The sequence below is a fragment of the Parambassis ranga genome, chromosome 12, assembly GCF_900634625.1.
Source record: "Parambassis ranga chromosome 12, fParRan2.1, whole genome shotgun sequence".
NCBI classification, from domain to species: Eukaryota; Metazoa; Chordata; class Actinopteri; family Ambassidae; genus Parambassis; species Parambassis ranga.
In genome coordinates, this window is record NC_041032.1 from 3,850,683 (window position 1) to 3,870,032 (window position 19,350).

At 40.7% G+C, this 19,350-nt stretch overlaps 3 protein-coding genes across 3 annotated transcripts; all 3 read right to left on the minus strand.

Moving 5' to 3' along the window:
* Nucleotides 1-1,542: 1,542 nt before the first annotated feature.
* On the minus strand, nucleotides 1,543-4,334 carry LOC114443916 (bile salt-activated lipase-like). Its single transcript, XM_028418294.1, has 11 exons — nucleotides 4,223-4,334; nucleotides 3,925-4,072; nucleotides 3,715-3,834; nucleotides 3,449-3,646; nucleotides 3,230-3,360; nucleotides 3,002-3,109; nucleotides 2,797-2,911; nucleotides 2,513-2,699; nucleotides 2,217-2,420; nucleotides 1,919-2,128; nucleotides 1,543-1,821 (listed from the first exon to the last, which is right to left on the minus strand). Exons 1-11 carry the CDS (start codon nucleotides 4,286-4,288, stop codon nucleotides 1,638-1,640), a joined length of 1,671 nt encoding a protein of 556 aa, XP_028274095.1. The 5' UTR covers nucleotides 4,289-4,334; the 3' UTR covers nucleotides 1,543-1,637.
* Nucleotides 4,335-4,789: 455 nt separating this feature from the next.
* On the minus strand, nucleotides 4,790-9,670 carry gtf3c5 (general transcription factor IIIC, polypeptide 5). The gene is made up of 11 exons (XM_028418295.1): nucleotides 9,350-9,670; nucleotides 8,773-8,971; nucleotides 8,374-8,569; nucleotides 8,104-8,287; nucleotides 7,814-7,918; nucleotides 7,447-7,561; nucleotides 7,272-7,352; nucleotides 6,777-6,865; nucleotides 6,546-6,628; nucleotides 6,303-6,445; nucleotides 4,790-5,073 (listed from the first exon to the last, which is right to left on the minus strand). Exons 1-11 carry the CDS (start codon nucleotides 9,551-9,553, stop codon nucleotides 4,886-4,888), a joined length of 1,587 nt encoding a protein of 528 aa, XP_028274096.1. The 5' UTR covers nucleotides 9,554-9,670; the 3' UTR covers nucleotides 4,790-4,885.
* Nucleotides 9,671-16,317: 6,647 nt separating this feature from the next.
* gfi1b (growth factor independent 1B transcription repressor) lies at nucleotides 16,318-18,882 on the minus strand. The gene is made up of 7 exons (XM_028418189.1): nucleotides 18,673-18,882; nucleotides 18,250-18,350; nucleotides 17,908-18,084; nucleotides 17,581-17,813; nucleotides 17,366-17,503; nucleotides 16,993-17,158; nucleotides 16,318-16,639 (listed from the first exon to the last, which is right to left on the minus strand). The coding sequence occupies exons 2-7, from the start codon at nucleotides 18,341-18,343 to the stop codon at nucleotides 16,461-16,463; spliced, it is 987 nt and encodes a 328-aa protein (XP_028273990.1). The 5' UTR covers nucleotides 18,344-18,350; nucleotides 18,673-18,882; the 3' UTR covers nucleotides 16,318-16,460.
* Nucleotides 18,883-19,350: the final 468 nt, after the last annotated feature.

A 19,350-nucleotide genomic window follows, 5' to 3' on the forward strand; every position in this document is an offset into this window, starting at 1 on the left:
GACAGGTGTGTGTCTTTCCTCATCAAGTCCAATCAGTATCATAAAACACAGCTGGACTCAGATGAAGGTGTAGAACCATCTGAAGGATGATCAGAAGAAATGGACGCACCTGAGTTCAGTGGCGGTTTTGGGCACGGGCAGACCGGGCAGTCGTGCAGTTGGAAAAAAAATCATCTGTGCGGCGGTTTTTTATGTATATTATAGATCACTGTGTGGAGAATTGGCAAATTAGCGCCCCCTGCAGCTGCAGGCGCCCCTGATGCTGAGAAGCTGCCGGACAGAAACTGTGTGAGAAGGGGAGGGGGCGCGGGGGACAGCTCACCTCTGGGTCTCCTAACAGAACGGACAGGGAGTGAAGGAGGGAAGTCTCACTGTCCTGATAGTGTGCGTCACTGCGTGTTTGTGTATAGTGTGAATAGCGTGAATGATCCGAAGGAGTGAGAGGTCTTACCGTTAAGATCATTAAACAACACGGAAGTTTTGGGGCCATGAGTCCCGTTTTTAATACAGTATAATATTTTTGTTTTTATCTGAATAAGCAAGGACATATGTTTGATTCAGTACAATTGTAGTGCTCTAGTTTACATGCCTTTTATTAGTTTAATTTAAAAAATATATAGAAAATGGGGAATTTATTTTTATACCATTTATCATATCCATTTTGCAACCTGTCATGTTTGTTCCTCCGTCTCTGCTTCATCCTCTCTGTCCTGTCTCCCTCTTCTTCTCCTCCTCTACCCGGCCGACTGGCAGCAGGAAGGTTCTTCCTTATGAGCCGGGTCCTGCTTTTTCCTGACACTGTGGGTCTCTGTGAAGCGCTTTGAGACAATTTGTGATTGTAAAACGCGCTATAGAAATAAAACTGAATTGAATTGCAGCCTTCCCCCTTATTTAATGACCTCCACTCCCTGGAGTCTCGCCTGGGGAGTAATTCAATGTAGAACCGCCACTGCCTGAGTTCAATATATGAGAGTCATAGCAAAGGCTCTGAATACTTAGGACCATGTCATATTTCTCTTTTTCTTCTTTAATAAATCTGAAAAAATGTCAACAAAGTGTATATTGCCACACGGGGTAGAAACGGTACTTCAGAAGAAATAAAACATTTTGAGGTTTTGTCTGATAAAATACCAAAATTTGGAATGTTCCAATATATCGCATTTATGCCTGTGAGCCGACTGTAATAAGAACATGGAAATATTTGTGAATAAAATTCTATCACCATACAGTATGTAAGATCTGTTAACAGAAACAGATGGACTGATTCCCAGACTAGCAAATAACACAATAAGTTAAGATAAAAGCGTTAAAGCGGTACAAACATATTACATAACTAAGACATTGAAATTCTTCTGTTTTGAGTTTGGTTGTGTGTTTTTTTGTAGGATTTTAAATACTTTGCCATGATATAGGGTTTTGTTGGTAATTTCCCATTTTATTTTGAAAGAAGTAACTTCTGAGCAGAAGATTTAACTACAAAGATCAGTTACCATGACACTCATTGAAATAATGTCTGTAAATTTAAACATAAAACCATGAAAGTAGTATGTGTCTGTCAATTTATTTTCCATGAACCAATACCGTTATAACAGTTTAAGATCTACATTCTAGGTGCTCATGTGAAAAGCACAAACTCTTTATTCTGAGACAACTGTGGGAAGGTTGGGCAGGACGCTGGTCCAGAAATGCACATAACGCAACCTCAACTTCTGTCCCACATAGTTCGCGTTCATCTTAGAATTGATCTCCAGGAACTGGTGTCCAGTGCTGGTGAATTTGGGCCAAGTGGCTGGCACTTTTGAGTCTCCTTTGTTGGGATCTCTGTGGACACAATCAGAGAAACCGGAAAATGGAATTATTCAGTGTTACTTTATATTTCTCCGAAATTGTGCTGTTTTTTTTTTTTGCAGAATTGTACCCGGTTTTGGCGAAGTTAGTCCAGTAGGCAATCATGTAACGGGAGACGTCACGATGCTTTGGCCAGTATCCGAGCGGCGTGGTGAAAGGCTTTCCAAAGACGTACTGAAGGTCGTCAGCGTGGTCAGCCCCCACCCAGCTGGGGTAGGGCCTGCCAATGCCGCCCATACGGTTGGGTTGAGAGAACAGGTAGGAGTAGGTGCGTCCAGTTCTTTGGTGAGAAGAGGAAGAGACAGATGCAGAGGACAGTCACTGTGAAATTCTACAATGACATCTGTTTCACAAGATCTTATTCTCACGTGGCGTTGGTGGCATGATGATAAAGGGCAGCCTGGGTTGGAACCAGGAAAATGTAGTCTGTGCCAATGTCCACAACGGTCTTCTTGACGGTCTCTCTGCTGGGATTGGATCCCCAGGTGGATGTGTACACACTGTAGGCGTTGTCCAAACCAGGTTTGCCCTTCTCCCTAGTGTAGGAAGCCAGGAGCCTCTTCACATCCTCACTGCAATTAGACAGAGTGGCTTTCACACCGAGGTCTGTATCGTTACCTGTGTAAATCTAGTCCACATTGATTAAATAGTGGTGCGCACTCACATGGGGGTGTCCACAAGCTGAGAGTTGATTGACGGAACATCTAAACTAGTGAAGATGTGTCCGTCCATGTCGTTGACTCCTGCAATGTAGTCGATCTTGGCAGCGTTGTGGAACAATTTGGAAGGGTCATCAGGCAGGAAGTCGCCGTCAATCACAGGGGACAGCAGCAGGTTGAATAAAAGAGGGTCTGAGAAATGCGGATAATCAGAATAAACAGTGCTGTCTACATGTTTATTTGTATCTGCCATCTGTTGTTGACACAAGAGATGCAAAGTAAACCTTACGGTCAGGGGAGCTGGTCAGACTGAGAGTTCCTGCCAATGTTAGGGCCGCGGCATCAGTCATCTTCAAACAGGCAACCATTTTGTTATCAGTGGGGCAGTTGACCTTCAGAGCGACCTGGAGAGCGGGTTCAAGTCATGGTTAATTAAATTCCAGCCCTGAAGAAATGATTATTTAGAAAAATGTTGTGTATGTGCTTGTACATACCTCCTCAGCAAACCTGCGTGGGTTTTTGTTGATCGCCCAGGGACATAGGGCCACTCCACTCTGAGAGATGGCTCTCTTAAACAGGCCTTTGTTGTGTGGAGTGAGAGTCTGAGGCAGACGATCCAGAAACAATTGACATTTTAACACTTTTGCACAGTACATCATAAGAAATGCAGCATAAATGTTTCTTTAAAAAATTTTTCTTATCAGTTTTTTATATGGTCTCACCTGGAAGCTAACGCTAGCTCCACCTGCAGACTCTCCAAAGATGGTGATGTTGTCAGGGTCTCCTCCAAATGAACGGATGTTCCTGTTCACCCATGCGATGGCAGCCTGCTGGTCCCACAGACCGTAGTTTCCTGACAGGAAATTAAACACATTTCAGTTCACATGAAGAAGTAGCAGGGCAAACATCTACCAGGTTCTGTACTCTAGGTTGCCACCTACCAGGCAGACTAGAATCCCCAGCGCTCAGGAAGCCCAGAGTTCCCACACGGTAGCCCAGTGTCACTACAATAACATTCCCTCTGTCTGCGATCTCCTGCCCACTGTACAGATAGTTATCCAGGAAGTTGGCTCCCATTGAGCCTCCAACCAGGAAGGCTCCTCCGTAGATCCAGACCATTACAGGCAGATTACTGGACACTAGAAGACGGAGAGGCGAGTTAATCTTGCTTGGATGTTATTTGACTTTTGTGGATGTCAGTGTTTACCTGAGCCGCTATGGGGAACCCAGATGTTAAGATACAGACAGTCCTCACTGCCTCTGGTTTCAGTCATGATCAGGTTCACCTGAAGGCATCTCTTCCTGTACTCAGTGGCCTTCAGAACACCTGATAGACATGCATTTATGAATTATTTTTTGATGACACTTTTGGTCGTTTACATTATGTAAATCCAATAATGGCAGACAGACCACCCACCATCCCAGCCAGGGTGACGTTTAGGTTTCTCAAACCTCCCCGGGATGTCAGCAAAGGGAATCCCTCTGAAGACGTCCATGTGACGGCGCCAACCAAGGCGAATGTTTTCACCGCTCACCATCCCTCCCTCTGTGTACACCACACCGAGCTACAGAAATGAAATGACATGGACTAAACATCCAACAAAACCTCCTCCACTCATTTAACAAATAAACACAAAGGCTGTATATATTCTTTAACAACACAGTATATCCATGCACAGAAGCTGAATAATAGGGTTTGTGTGTGCAGCACTTACAGAGGCCGCAGAGGCAACTTCCAGAAACACGGTGACGGCAACGAAAATCCCCAGCATCGCCATCATGACCAAACAGTGAGAACCAGGTCAACTGTGAGACAGAATTTTATAAAGGAGACCCCGCCCCCTTAAACAACCGACACCTGACAAGTGTGCAGTCGATGGGCCAGGCTTTTCTCACTGTTATATAATAATATATGTTTATATAATATAACCACCTTCCTCAGACTCTAGAGGTACAGTAAACAATAAAAACACAGCATAATGAGGCAAAAATGTTACAGAAAATATATGTTCATAGTACCTTTATGGAATCAGATGGCTAAAAATAAAACATATAATGGGACAGAGTTCATGTATTTATGTGTTTTCTCTGCATATGAAACAACTTCTGGAAATGTACTACCATCATAGGGGAAAACACATCAGCAATTTTCCACCTCCAACCTAGCTTCAGCTGAGTTTACACAGCTGTCCAACTGAGCATAAAGTCACACTGCTCTATCCTCATTTCAGGTGTATTTTAGCTTTAGGGGCATGATATAACAGACCACTTTCACACAAATCTTTACAAACACTTGCTTTCTTTATTTACATATAAACTAAAGTCACAGAAATGGATGAAGCAAATTATATTAACAACATTGAAGTGTCTGCCTTTTGTTACATGTAATCTAATATTTCAGTCTCCATCTCATTTTCACTTCCCTCAGATGGCTCAAAATCATCGTCCTCATCTTCCTCTTCATCTTCCCTGTTCTCGTACTCCTCGTCCTCTTCCTCTACATCTCTCGCTGTAGATTTTACATTGAGGCTTCTGCGTCTCCGTTGTTTGGGCATTTCAGGTAATGCTGCAGTAGAGAAATTAAATCAGTTGGATCGAAAAAGTGTGAAAATGAACATGCTTTTTCATTCTACACTGCTCAAAAAATAAAGGAACACTTAAAGAACACAAAGTAGCTCCAAGTCAGTCACTCTTCTGTGAAATCAGCCTGTCCAGTTAGGATCAACACTGATCGTGAATCAGTTTCAGCTGCTGTTGTGCAAATGGAACAGACAACAGGTGGAAATGAGAGGCAGTGATCAAGACAGCCCTATAAAGGAGAGGTTCTGCAGGTGCTGACCACAGACCATTTCTCTGCTCTCATCCTTTCTGCCTGATGTTTGGTCACTTTTGCATTTTGTCAGTGCTCTCACCCCTAGAGGTAGCATGAGGCGGTGTCTACAACCCACACAAGCTGCTCAGGTAGTGCAGCTCATCCAGGATGGAACATCAATGAGAGCTGTGGCAAGAAGGTTTGCTGTGTCTGTCAGAACAGTGTCCAGAGCATGGAGGAGATACCAGGAGACGTGGAGGGGGCCGAAGGAGGGCAACAACCCAGCAGCAGGACCACTACCTCCTCCTTTGTGCAAGGAGGAGCAGGAGGAGCACTGCCAGAGCCCTGCAACATGACCTCCAGCAGGACACTAATATGCATGTTTCTGCTCAAACCATCAGAAACAGACTCCAAGAGGTGCTTACAGCCCAAGACTGTGCAGGGCGATTGGCATTTGCCCGAGAACACCAATGTTGGCAGATTGGTCATTGGCGCCCTGGCGATCGTGGAAGCGGGAAACTCGCGCTGTGATACGGCAACCGCCTGTCACTCAAAGCAGCAAGCCTATAATTATGAATGAGTTGAAATTAAAACAAGTAAGTTGTAAAAAAATTCACCCCCCATACAATTGACACTCGAAGAGAAGAGAACTTATCATTTGAGACCAGAGTGTTTTTTTTGTACCAGGCTGTAAGCATTTTAAAATGGGAGTCTGTGAAATGACTCACTTCTGGAGCCAGCCCCCAGCGGTTGCGGCGTGAACTACAAGTTTTGACACTTCCGCATGGGCTTCAAGTTTGCCGCTTGGTGGGAACATATGCTGGTGCAGTGGGCCCTGGGTTCCTTCTGATGCATGACAGCTTTACAGTGTTTAACATTGCAGTTTCAGTGCATTAGCATGTTAGCATGAGCTAACAGGGAAATAGTAAGTCCTAAGGATATCCTTTGTTTTGTTTGGTTTTTTTAATGGGCACGCTCCTTACCTGGTTTCTGTGATCGGACGACCTTCTTGATCATAGATGAGATGATGTCCCTCAGCTTGTCTGTGGTGCCAATAACACACCAGCCGTCACGCTCGTCACATGTCCGCTCCGTACCGCTGTTCTGGTCGATCACCTCGCGGATGCTGGGATGAAACAAAGCACCAACCATAATTCAATTTTTTTTTCAAATCTTTTTAAAGTCACTATCAAAATGTGGGTTATGGAAAATAAAAATATTTAAACCTTCTCACGTCCAAATCACAAAGTTGGTAAAACATTTGTCTGTGAGGGGGCAGCATTCCCTCCCTGAAAATGTAGGATGACTCCTGTAGAGAAGAAAAGAAAGGTTAACAGACAAGTGCTAATTACTGCCTTTGTGTTCAATTGTATCAAAATGCTTATAAATAAAAAGCTTATAGAGACTCCAACAATAAATATAATATATAATAAATGACATGCTTTTTCTTTATCGACCTTTAGCTGGTATGTGACTGGAGCTTGATCTCGACTGCTGCCTGGACCCTCCTGAGTGGGAAGATCCATCACACTAGCTGCCTGTGGACCTGGGAGAAAAGTCACTACATGTAAAGCACCGTTTAATTTGAGTCAAACTTTATAATTGTGAAAAATCACATGCAGCCAGATGTAACTCATTTACCACCATTCATTTATCTGCTTTGTCCAAGCAATCTGAATTAAAATGTTGCTACGGTAAATAATGAGGGCTGAATTCTCTGTAACTGCTTCACATTCACGGTCCTGGGATTGTGCCTGCTGGCTTAAGGTCACAAGAAACATGGCTGCATTTTGAATTTTAATGCAGTGGCACAACAAGCCCTGTGTAAAGTAAGGCAGCTTATGGCACATTTAAGGAGCAGTGTGTGTGGGATTTATTGGCATCTTTAGTGGTTGCAGATCACAGCCAACCGAACAGCGATTTGCATTTAATATAGACATTTAATTACTTACCTGACTTTCTGACTGTGATGGGTAGATTGTAATTGAGAGCGCTCCTCTTGGCTTTTACTGGCATGTCGGATAGTGAATAGCCTAAATTTGGGTAAAAAAAAACAACATACCGGTATCTTGCTGCTGATTTCTTTATTAATAGTATATTATTAAAAAAGTCAAGTCAAGTTCTTACCGTGCTTGCTGCTACAGCGGATCCTGAAATCCAGCATCTGGTATTTCTTAGCCTCTGGGTACTTCCGAGGGTCATAACCTAGCCTCACCCACAGGCTTCTCCATGGTCCTGTTACCTTAATTTAATTGTTCATTAGGAAAACTGTATTATGTGATAAGACAGGGCAGATTGTAACAATAATGACAACTTTGTAAATATATAGTTTGTAAATATAAGTACTGGAGATGCTTTAAAGCTTCAGATTTTCCATTTTAACATAGTTCTGTTCAATTGTTGCCTCTATAAGGCTTAATGCTCAGGCATTTAATTCTCATATAAGTCTAGCAGTATTTATTCTTTTACCCTAAAGGGCAACGATAAAGCTTACCATGTAGTAGGCATGGACGGGCAGCAGCAGCTTCAGTTTATCAGGGTGGATGTTGATGTTGGCCTTGACTGCGTTCCGTGACCAGATGGGCCGGCTCTCAAACATCTAAGCACAAAAAGTTCGGTCTGAGATAAGATAAAAGTGCAAAAAGTAATACATTTGTAACTTTTTTTATTGCATGAACCATTAGTTTTTCCTGAAACTGTTGATCTGGCTACAGCAGAGAGCAGAAGGAAGCAGAGACACAAATAACTGCAAGGTCAGTGTTTGCAGCTGTACTGATACTGCACCTCTTTCATCTGTTGTTCAACCTGCTTGTCGTAATCCTTCACACAAACTCGCACCCAGTTAACCTTGGCTGCCTCAAGACATTCAGTGGGTATGGTGGGATCACTGAAGCTGACAAAAATAGCATTGTGGGGCCGGCGAGCGCGATTTAAACCAATAAAGTTCTTCTTGATCATGGGAATTTGGCTATAAGCAGGACAGAGGAGAGGAAATTATAGCCAATATCCAGAAATGAATGATATTCCTAATAATATTGTTTAGACCTTACTGACTTTTGACACACATCAGGCCGGTAGAAATAATCCACTGGATTGTCAAGACGTGAAAAGATGGCTGGGGGAAGGAAGTAAGGCAGGGGCTGCTCAAAGAACTCCTGATTCTTTGATTCGTGGAGAATGATTTTGTCATACAACGATGTTTGTTTTCCATCTTGTAAATGCACAGCGAGGCACTGAAAGTCTGCCATCCCTAAAAAGAACAAATACGAAATCAGAAAACCCAACCTGAGCCACATCATGTTATGTATCCTCCAGGGAATTTAAATGAAAATTGTTGATGAAGATTCTCAGTCATCCAGGTCATCATACGTAGAGAAGATTGAAGCAATTGAAGAAGATTGCTTCAATCTTCAATCTTCAATCTTCTCTACATAAATGAAAATTGCATTTAACCTTGGAATTTGTATGTTGTTCCTATAACTCCGAGTATTTCCATGTGGATTTCAGCATCCTGGGGGTCTTTCTTTCGCACCCTTCTTCGCACTCTGAGGAGGAGGTTGCTTGAGGGGAAGCGATTTCCGCAAACAGAGTGACAGAATGGATCCTGGGGTCGGAAACGAAGCTCTAGACGCTTGTTGGGGTTAGCAAAAGTCTGTGGGATTAACAGGAAATACAGACAGTTAATGAGAGATGAAAAAATGATGGTGCCCAATACACAAAAGACATATACTGGACATACAGAATATAATTATGACCAAATTAACATATTAGACACTCATCACAGGGACACCAGGGCAGCATAAGATTAATACCCATTACAGAATTTATACACAAAGTAAATAAAAACAGAAGCTAATACACTGTAAATGTATTATAATTGAGGCACGTAGTTTTATAACTAGCTAGAGAAATATAGAGTGAAACGTTAGTTTAATGTCGTACGTTTTGGATAACTGAAACACAAAGTTTAGCTAATAAACAACGAATTTCTTTCTACAACGGTATGTCCGAGTTATTATGGTCTTCTTACTTTGGTCACTGTCTGTTCACCACCCAGAGTCTCCAGCATCTTGTCCACGTTTGTGACCATCGCTGGATAATCCACACACACCAGCTTCTTGTCTTGGAGCGGCACTGTGGACGAGCTCCCCGGCACATCGACATTTTCGGTCTGAGAGGAAATAGTCAGTTCTTTCAGGGTAAAATTCAGCTTTGCGTCCTTGGAATGCGCCATGTTTTACTTTAATTGCGACAAAAATTGCTCTGCGATGATTAATAGAGCGTAATGGACTTGATATAGAAATTCCCCGTTCAGAAAACGGAACGGAAATCCCGCAGTAACACAAGTGTGTATGTGTGTCCAGGTGCAAAATAACGCCGGGCAGGAACTGAAGTTCATATATATAGTTCCGGCGCGTTTAAACAAGGAATGAACTCAACAAATGGTCAGAAATAAAGCAAAAATAATTGTAGAAAAATTAAATTGTAGAAACACTAAAAAACATCTACACTGAAAAAGTTATATTTTCCTTTTTTAAACTTTATAAAACCAGGTAGGTCAATTGAGAACATTTACATTACATAGGATTACATTTACTTCTGTTTTTTTTTTGCACTTTTTAAATAGTTTTTTTTTTCATTTGCTGCTGGTTAAATAAGTAAGATTTAATTCAATGTCTTTATTTACAATTCAGTATTTTTACATTGCTGTTCTTTTTTTCTATACTTTTACATTTTTTAATCATGCTAAAAACATCACAGTAGTATAGTAGAGATACGATGTACAGTGCTTTCTCGTGGTCACTGACTCTTCCCTTGTTTTCAATAACTGTATAGTTTTCACAACTAAATTAATAAACTGTTGCTATGCAGCTCATGGCCTCATGATGGCAGTGTAAAACCAAAATAACATCACAATTAAAATCTTATAAATATATTCTGAATCCAGGTGTTATTAATTCCCTTTGAAACTTGATATGGATATTATTACAGCCTGTGAAAAGAAAGATCAGTTGTTATGATAGTGGACAAAAACAGACAGGATTTATGAGCTGGCCCATCCCAGAAACTGTCTGTCATCCCCTGAGAGAAGAAAGAAAGGGGATGAGGAGACAGTTGTCGGTGTGTTTACCTAGTTATTTAAGATGCATCGTTTAGAGGATAATTGTCTGATGTGTCGCTCTGTTTACTTTGATTCTAGTTTGTCTTCTTTTCTCATGCCTTTAAGTGAGTACAAGTTGTAGCCATGTAGTTTTCACAGTTCCAACGTTTGATTTTAGATTTAATGTTTTTTCCCCTCTTAATATTGTTTTTGTAATTGCATACAAAAAGCTGAACACTTATTCGAGTTAGCTATTATAAAATGTAGGTAATTTCACAAATGAGAAGTTATTTGATGATTGATGATTATCAGTTTCCTTTTTTTGGTAGGGATACTAGTGAGGAAGGGACTCACAAGCCTGATAATCTGTTGTGTGCTGCAATGGATATGGTCTATATGGGCTCCAGAGGGCTTCGTCCACAGAATGTTCTTCCCCAGCTCTTAGTACTCTGAGATATCTCATTTGAGGGCCTGTCCACTCCTCCCTGTCTCGCTGCTGGCCTGTTCTGGCCGTTACAGTGTGGTGAGGCCATGATAAGGTTATCGTGCTGCCTCCATGGCCCGGCTCACTCTGGAAGAGCCTGCTGCCCACAGATTTTACCACTCCTTCCTGCTACCACTTCTTGTTCGGTACGTCCCTTCGCCTGTCAACCATTCAGCTGTGGCTGGTTGTTTATCAGTTGGAAGGGGAAATCTGTATATATGGTCATATTTGGATGTGGGATTGGAGGCCACACCCCCAAGCCTGATCATTTTTTGTAGTCAAAATAAATGATTATAATCAATGATTTATTTCAATGCATCCTGGTAGTTCTTTTGACAGTGTGACCATCTGCCACGACTAATTCTCAAAACTGAGAAGAAGGGAAACTGTACAATTATTTGTTCTGTGGGTCTGTGGCTCATTAAACTAGAGCTTAAATGTATTTACTTGTTTGATCAGAACATTTTTGAAAATGTTTTTTGACTTTGAAATGAATGAATGAACAAAAAAGACTTGACACCTTTAGGGAAAGCTCAACACAGGAGTCAGGGTTGTGTTGTGTCACCCACACATTTTATATTGTACAACAATAATTGACAGAATGTTGCGATTCTGGGCCTATTAAACAAAGACAGGCAACCTTTCTAACCACCAGGATGAGAGTGAAATCACTTATAAAGTTCAAAATTTTATTCCAAATGTCACCAAAACACTGAAGATGGACATTGACTCAAGGCAAGTGACCGTCCACAAACCAGAGGTCATCAAAATTTCCGGTGGTACGGAGTTAGCGGTCAGATCATGATCATTATCTACTGTGCAATCATAAATTAAAAACATGATCAAAAACACTGCTTGGTTTGGCAACCTAACAGCTAAAAAGCAAGCTCACCAACATGCAGCAATGGAAATCATAGTGAGGACTGATGAACTAATAAAAACCCTGCAGACAGAATAGGAAACATCACCATCTCTTATTTCTTCAATATAAAAACTGCCTTCAGGAAAAAAAATTATACTTGCAAGTATTAGTGCAAAGGCAGTAGGCTATGTGCAAAACATATTAACACGTGCACCTTATTTGCATGTCTGACACGTCGAGCAGCTCGGTGTCAGTGATGTCTACATACCTGTTTGTACTTTGTATTATTTTTATTGTTCAGTCACACGGAGAACTTACATGTCACCATGACAACGCTGTACAATATTGTATAATGTTACATTGTGTCGAATATCCCCATGGAGATTAATAAAGTTTAACCTAAATTAACTAAGTGTTGGTTGTAATTAGCCACAACAGGCTCCTGATCATAACAGAAGGCTGTAAATGCAAAACGAATTTCTGTTTCTGCACTCCTGTAAAATATTGGCAACCTGCAACAGGCTCCAGCTACCGAATGGGTGGGTGGATGTTTGCCATGATCTCTATCTTTGTTTAGCAGTTTAGCATGCTAATGCACACACTGTAGTAGAGGCCAAATTAGTTTTGGATATAAACTAAAGGAAAGAACCAATATTACCATTTTTAACAGTGTATTGCTATAAAAAGTAAGACTAATTAAAGACTAGATAAGTGGCTTCAGTCTAATTCTGTGAAGCCACCACAGTAAATTGTCAGGATCCAAAATACAACCACAGAGGAAGCTGGTGTTTTTTTCTTCATCATATTTTGTAGGCGTGACCATTCAAACACGTCATCGGCGCACTTATCTATAGCAAGGCAGGACCATACTGCTGTGTCACTGGCAATCAAATAGTATCACACCAGCCAGACAGTGTGACAGCAGTGGTTGTGATCATATATATATAAATATACACACACACAGCATCTTCCTGTGCCCAGTCACACAGAGGAAATCTGCTGACAGCCTGTTTATTTCTGTTGGGATTATTCTGTGTGGCATGTCTGCTTCTTTGAGATGAGATTATGCAAAGTTAGGGGTCATTAAAAACACGAGATGTTTTCAAGATTTACACGTGCTTTCTTTAACAACTTCTTGTACTATTATATTTATGTCAAATGCACAGACCTCCATATTTGTACTTTTTCAACCTGTTTCCTTTGCTCTTTAATCCTTGTGTGGTCTTAGAATTCTGCCCTAAGGGTGAAAAATGACAAACGGCTGTGAGTTACTCACTTGGATGAATAGCAAATCACCCTCTTAGCATTGTCGATGTAGCAGCTCAATTGCTAAGCAACAATAAATCAATCAAACTTTACCCCTTCAATTAACCCCCTTATAATTTTGTGCATGAAACAACCTCATCATCAGCACAGTGTGGTATTTTATCAATATTTAATAAGTGCCACACTTGTTTGTTTTTTTACTGAATATTGATGTTTGTTATTATTTCTACTGCTGTTTTCAGCTAGACAAAGTACAAAGAAGCAGTAGCTGTGAATGCAAATAAAAGAGGTTCTGCAATCTATGTATACTTAATTTCCCTACAGGGATTAATAAAGTCAATCTTAATCTTATATTAGCATACCCTAATAATAAATAATGCTTTTGAGACATAGTTTTGTGTGACTTTTATTTTACAGCTGACCCCTACATGAATCTTTGTGCCCTACTTGTCTACAGCAGTTCATAGAAATATGACAGGTGATGTTTATTGGGGTCTTTTTAGGAAAAGTAATCGAATTTCAAGTTGAAAAATATCCTTTATGTTTTTTTTTTTCAGGGTTAATTTTTTTAGCCCCTAAGACAAAATAAATACAAATCAATTCACTCCCAAGTCACTGAATCACCCCAGTTTAAATATTAGAAAAAGGGTTAAAAAGATCAAATCTAATGTGTCTCTGTTTATGAAACAGAGACAGTTACAGATACAAAATGTCTGTTTGGTGACAGGTAGTTTTACAACAGTAAATAATGACTCAGATTCCAGACACATTTTTTTCAGCTCACAGGGAAAAAGGCCACACTTTTAGGGGATCTCCCACTCTTGCCTTCCATGAATGTGTCATCGATGCCTCAGGCATGTTCAGCCATCCCTTCCACCCTGCTCTGCTTCCAAAGTATCAACCAGGAGCTCATTTGCATAGATCCCATTTGCAAGACAAATTTGACTGTATCTCTTTACCCTGTGTGTGTGTGGGTGAGGTGGTGGCGCTCAGTGTATTTTGGAGCAGCGTGTGTTGTTTCTCAGACAAAGGGCTGCTGTTTTTAGTAATTTGTTGGTAGTACTGATTTTGAGACATCATGTCATGTTACAGAGTTGTTGACATGATGTCTTCATAGATTTACAGGCAGCATCTGCAGATGTTTAATTAAACTTGTACTGTACAGGGCGGGGAGAAATAAAAAGTCAGTAAATCTGCAGCATTTAGGATACCATGACACCTCAGGCAATATGCAAATAAGCAAGGGCTGAACAACAACAGTTCTCTGGGGCTACTTTGTGTGTCACCATGTGTTCCAAAAATCAAAATGACTCCACTGGATAAAGCTTTACACCTGTACACAAGTGAAGGAATGTTTCCGTGAAGGGTGCATGCATACTTCCGTATGCCCGTTATTCCCCAGGCTACACAACCCCTCCTCTTTCAGGACCCATGTCCTGTTTGTGTATAGTCCCACCCCGGATGATCCTGTATACCTCTCAGTCTGTTACCTGTTGGTGGGATTTTGATTTGCTCTGTCTCCTCACATCAGGGTGCAGCAGCACCAGCAGGTCTAACTGTTGTCTGATCCCATCAGACCCTATTGGTTTGGTAATATCAACACATTTTGCATAAAGACCTCAGATTTGTTTGCCAGACAGTAAGCCCTCATGTTTCCTCTCTTCCTGTTTTTCAGACACTGATTTCTGCAACAGTGCTGTAACCACTGATGAATGCATTTTTATGAAACCATCTTTTCATGTGCAGATTGTGCGTGTTTTGTTTACTTATTATCCGTCTCTGATGTAAAATTGTGGCTACAGTAGAGACCTAGTTGCTTCCACTGAGGTTAGCTAATCCAAAAAACCATAGACTGTATCCTTGACAAAAAGTATTTATCTAAAATAATTTGGTGTAATTTTGCTGTGTAACTATTCACTTTCAAATAGAACCGTAGGCTAAAATACTGCATTGTTATACATTCTGATGGCTTTAATGGCCCTATGTGTAACTATGGTGTCTTGTCATGAGTTGGCCCATACAGGAACATAATAGGTGGTAATCAGATTACTACATTCTTAAAATCAACATGACATTAGCTCACTTTTTTAAGTCACAAGACAACTGTGAGTTACCTACTTAGCTGAATGTAGCAGCTTGATTGCTATGAATCAATCAATCAAACTTTATTTATATACCATGTTTTGTACAGCTTAAGAGAGTCGCAATTGATAAGTTTATATAAAATTAAATAACATGATGTTAATATGTTTTATTATTTAGGCTATTATTCCTATTCACATAATCAAGCTGTGGGGAAACAGAGGATGTAATCTAACAGCACCATTAGAGCTGGCTCTGTCTATTTTATCTTAATAAATAATTACTTTTAGCAACATGCACATTGTAATCTATAGTGATAAGTATATAACATACGCCCTATAGAGCGTATATGTAAAACACAGTCACTTCATGATCCACCTATAGCTGAAAGTCTGAGCCATTTTCATGTTACATCAGTTGTTTTACTTCCTCTTCTGTATTTCCTGTCAGATTTAGGAGCCACAGGTGATGATCTGATTTGCCTTGAGCAGCTTAATGTCCTAACAGGTTTGGTGTTTGAGGAAGGTGGTTCAGTCTTCGTATAGTGCCGCCATTTGTTTGTTAAAGTAAATCCAACAGGCTGGTTGGGTGTGGTGACAGTTGACTAAGCAATCAATCCCTTTTCCACAGCCTCTTATTAATCCTTGTATCCCGTTAGGCTTCAATGCACCGGGAAGGCCGAGCCACCACAATGGATGTTTTCCCAAGTGTGTGGCCAAAAATTCATTATGGCAGATCTCAATAGTTTGTATAAGTCTGATTTTTCACTGAGATTATGAAGACGGTTTTGGCTCTTTAGCATCTAACAGAATGACACGTCAGCTGTATCTGGTTATACATTTCCTGCAGCCGCTCTCTAGTCACCGGTCTTGGATTTGCATGGTGTTCCAGGTGCGTTATTTGAATGCAGGATTACTGCATTATATGCTCTATCTCTTCCTCCTGCGAGAGATTTCCACCTGAGACTACAGTCGTGTATTTATTCTACATCCTGCTCTTGCAGGAAAGTGAGTCAGAAAAACACACAGAAAGAACTGAAAAGTGTGTTTACAGTGCTCATCTTAGACAAACATGTTATTTTACCTTGTAGCTACAGAGGATCACTCAGAAGAACATCCCACTTATTTTTACCTTTTATTACAATTTTACACTTTTTTAATACAAAGAATAAATCCAAAATATCATCTTTCATTCATCCACATGTAAACACAGTCTTTAAAGTTTACTCCCTGATATATTATCTGATACATTCTTCACTTAAATCACCTTCAGTTATTCACAGCCCTAAAATATAACCAATATTTACATTAGATCAGCTTATTGTTTTCATTATATATACACACTCTTCACTTCATGCCGTGCTGGCTCTCGTGATGTCTGCGGAGATCCACCTTACGCTGGAAGCCCTTGGAACAAATGTCACACCCAAACGGTTTGAATCCTGTGTGTTTTCTGCTGTGTGTGATCAGGTTGGAGCTCTGACTAAAAGCTTTCCCGCACACTTGGCATTTGTGTGGCTTCTCTCCTACAAAATTAAAAAAAAAAGCACAAAAAGTAATGAGAGATCTACAAATCACATCACATGTTCTCTAAAAATCTGTTTTTCCATCACTGTTAGGCCTTTTTTTGCCATTAAAATGCTGTTTGAAGAATCGTGCCATTGTTCAGATTTGTCGCACATGTGCTGGAAATAAACATTATACAGTATAGAGTTCTTTTTTTATGGATCACTGTGTGAAGCAGGAAAACCAGATATGCAAATCAACAGGATATTTGTTTAAGCTTCTTTTTTTCTGATTTATCAGTATACTCCTGGAAAACAATTTCTGCACGCTGCACCTGGAAAGTATAGGGACACTTCAATTTAAGTATATTTACCGGTATGAATATATGTGTGTTTCTTCATATCAGACTTCTGGTGGAACCTCTTTCCACAGTACTGGCAGGGGTAAGGCCTCGTGTCCGAGTGGATGAGCAGGTGCGTGGACAGGGTGGAGGAGCGCTTGAATGATTTGCCGCACATCTTGCACTCAAAACTTTTTTCCTTAATGAAGACAAAAGCATTACAAAAAATCATCAGCATTTTAATCAAATAAACTGATTTTACACATCCAGATTGGTGCTTTACAAGCTCCATGACAACAAGGCCAAGCAGGAAGGTGTGGTGCATTATGGGAAGTGTAGGATCCACACTTATTTATTTGAGGTTAAAGGACTATTCCTCTTCTTTTATTATCCCACAAGCTTGTACCTGAGAGTGGACATTCATGTGTTGCTCCAGACTGGCTGCGTGACCAAAGGTTTTCCTGCAGATGCTGCAGCCGAAAGGTCTCATCCCGCTGTGTGACCTCCTGACGTGAACCTCCAGTCCATGCGGTGTTGAAAACACCTGGAACACATAGGTCACGTTATTATTGATGCTAAAAGTTTGCCTTAATTTTTTTTTTGATTTGGAAATGCCTATACCTTGTCACAGGAGATGCAGTGGAAGTTGTTGGAGTTTGAGGAGTAGTGCGTGCTGCAGTCCAGAGGCTGCGGAGGCTGCGGACTGCGTCTGATGTGGCTGCCGTACAGACTGTTGGCGTGCTGCAGCACCGTGGGGCTGAAGCTCATCCGTCGGAGCTCGTAGGACGAAGAAGACACCGGGTCCCAGGCGTAAGACGGCTTGTAGTAAGGTGGGAATTCACCCATGTGAGACTCTGATTGAAGAAGGCGCACAAACACAGAGAAAACACAGTTTTACCTCTGTTGTACAGGATTAAATAGTTTCTAAAGATAAACCTGACAGCTCACCGGTTAGGTAGTATGTCTGTGAGGGAGCCACGGGGGGCCTGGTTGGCTCTGGGTGGACAGGTACAGGGCATTCCAGCTCCGTGTCCTCCTTTTTAGGCGAGCAGCTGTCTGCAGGAGAAGACTGCCCGTCAGACGGAGGCCTGTCTGTGTCTGTGGTCTGACCCTCCAGTGGGACTTCTACAAACCATTAAATAAATAAACCATCATAAAGGTTCCTTAGCAGCATGTAGCTGTTTGCTTTCATTTGCAAAAAGGCAACCACATTTAAAACATCCATGTTGTTTACATCACAGCCTTTATATGACAAGTTGTGTGTTTTATTTGTTTTTCTACAAGCCTTACCGTGACATATGGGACTCTTGGGCTCGTCTTCGTATAATCGGTGAATATTATAGGTCGTGCACCTTTTGTTTTTGACCAGAAATGACCGCGGCATGTTGATACTGCAACAGAAAAATTGTTTAAGCGAGATGGAAATACTGTAAATTATTTATTTATATATAAATAAAACGACGGAGACTAATGTGAATACATGAAATCTTTTGTGGGCGACAGTTTATATCGTCTCTTTAATTTCAAGTGCGTCACTCTTTATATCTTTAAAGCATACTCTTATATATATTATATTCTCTATTCTATTATATTCATATTTCTAAAATCTAAAAAAAATATGTCATCAAAATTGCTTGTTTTTTTAAAATTAAGTCGAGAACTTTCTATAATTTCACAGTTAACATTCTGCCGTAAAAACAGCTGGAAACTCACCGTTAACTTTCAGTCCACAGGTAAAATTGGTGCAAGGATGAGAGGAATTATTATTGTTTCCTTGTTCTATGGAGGAGGAGGAGGAGGAGGAAGAAGAGGAATCGTCTCTGTCTCGTCGAAATCCTTTCTCCAAAAGTTAGAAAAGCAAAGCAGTGTAAAACCATGACACTTGTTGCTCCTCTCTCTCTCTCTCTCTCCCTCTCTCTCTCTCTCTCTGCTTCTCCCCTCCCTGATTTTCAATCAGATAATTTCGCAGGAGAATCTGACTGTGGTTTCAGCCAATGAAAAGGCCAACCTGCAGGTGGAAATTTGCTTAAAAAAACACAAGGCCCGTAGAACAGTTATACAAAACACCCAGTAGCCTACTCCGATTACAAAATATAACCTATATAACTTATATAGAAGTTACACGTAGCCCTATGTTGAGCCTGTCAAACCAGAGTTAATTGATTGACGTTCAACTTCCCAAAATAAATAAATGAATAAAAACATACAAATAAAAAATAGCCTATGTTGATTGACAACAAAAGATAAAAAAAAAACAGAAATTAGTCCAAATTTCACAATAAAATAGCATTTCAAAACAAAAATCCCTCTCTCAAATCTCACCTGGATTTATTTGCTTTAAGTATAATGCTGTATATTTGTGTTGTGTGCAAAATTTAACTGGTTAAAAAG

Bases quoted from the DNA above. Each gene is read 5' to 3' on its own strand.
- LOC114443916 (XM_028418294.1), bottom strand. From the start codon at position 4,288: ATGATGGCGATGCTGGGGATTTTCGTTGCCGTCACCGTGTTTCTGGAA. The intron at 4,073-4,222 runs GTAAGTGCTGCA...TCATTTCTGTAG, and splicing joins AAGTTGCCTCTGCGGCCTCT to CTCGGTGTGGTGTACACAGA. The intron at 2,129-2,216 runs GTGAGAATAAGA...TTCTCACCAAAG, and splicing joins CATCATGCCACCAACGCCAC to AACTGGACGCACCTACTCCT.
- gtf3c5 (XM_028418295.1), bottom strand. From the start codon at position 9,553: ATGGCGCATTCCAAGGACGCAAAGCTGAATTTTACCCTGAAAGAACTG. The intron at 8,288-8,373 runs GTCAGTAAGGTC...TCCTGCTTATAG, and splicing joins CGGCCTGATGTGTGTCAAAA to CCAAATTCCCATGATCAAGA. The intron at 7,562-7,813 runs GTAAGCTTTATC...AATTAAATTAAG, and splicing joins CCGTCCATGCCTACTACATG to GTAACAGGACCATGGAGAAG.
- gfi1b (XM_028418189.1), bottom strand. From the start codon at position 18,343: ATGCCGCGGTCATTTCTGGTCAAAAACAAAAGGTGCACGACCTATAAT. The intron at 18,085-18,249 runs GTAAGGCTTGTA...AATGGTTTGTAG, and splicing joins CAAGAGTCCCATATGTCACG to AAGTCCCACTGGAGGGTCAG. The intron at 17,504-17,580 runs GTATAGGCATTT...TATGTGTTCCAG, and splicing joins ACTGCATCTCCTGTGACAAG to GTGTTTTCAACACCGCATGG.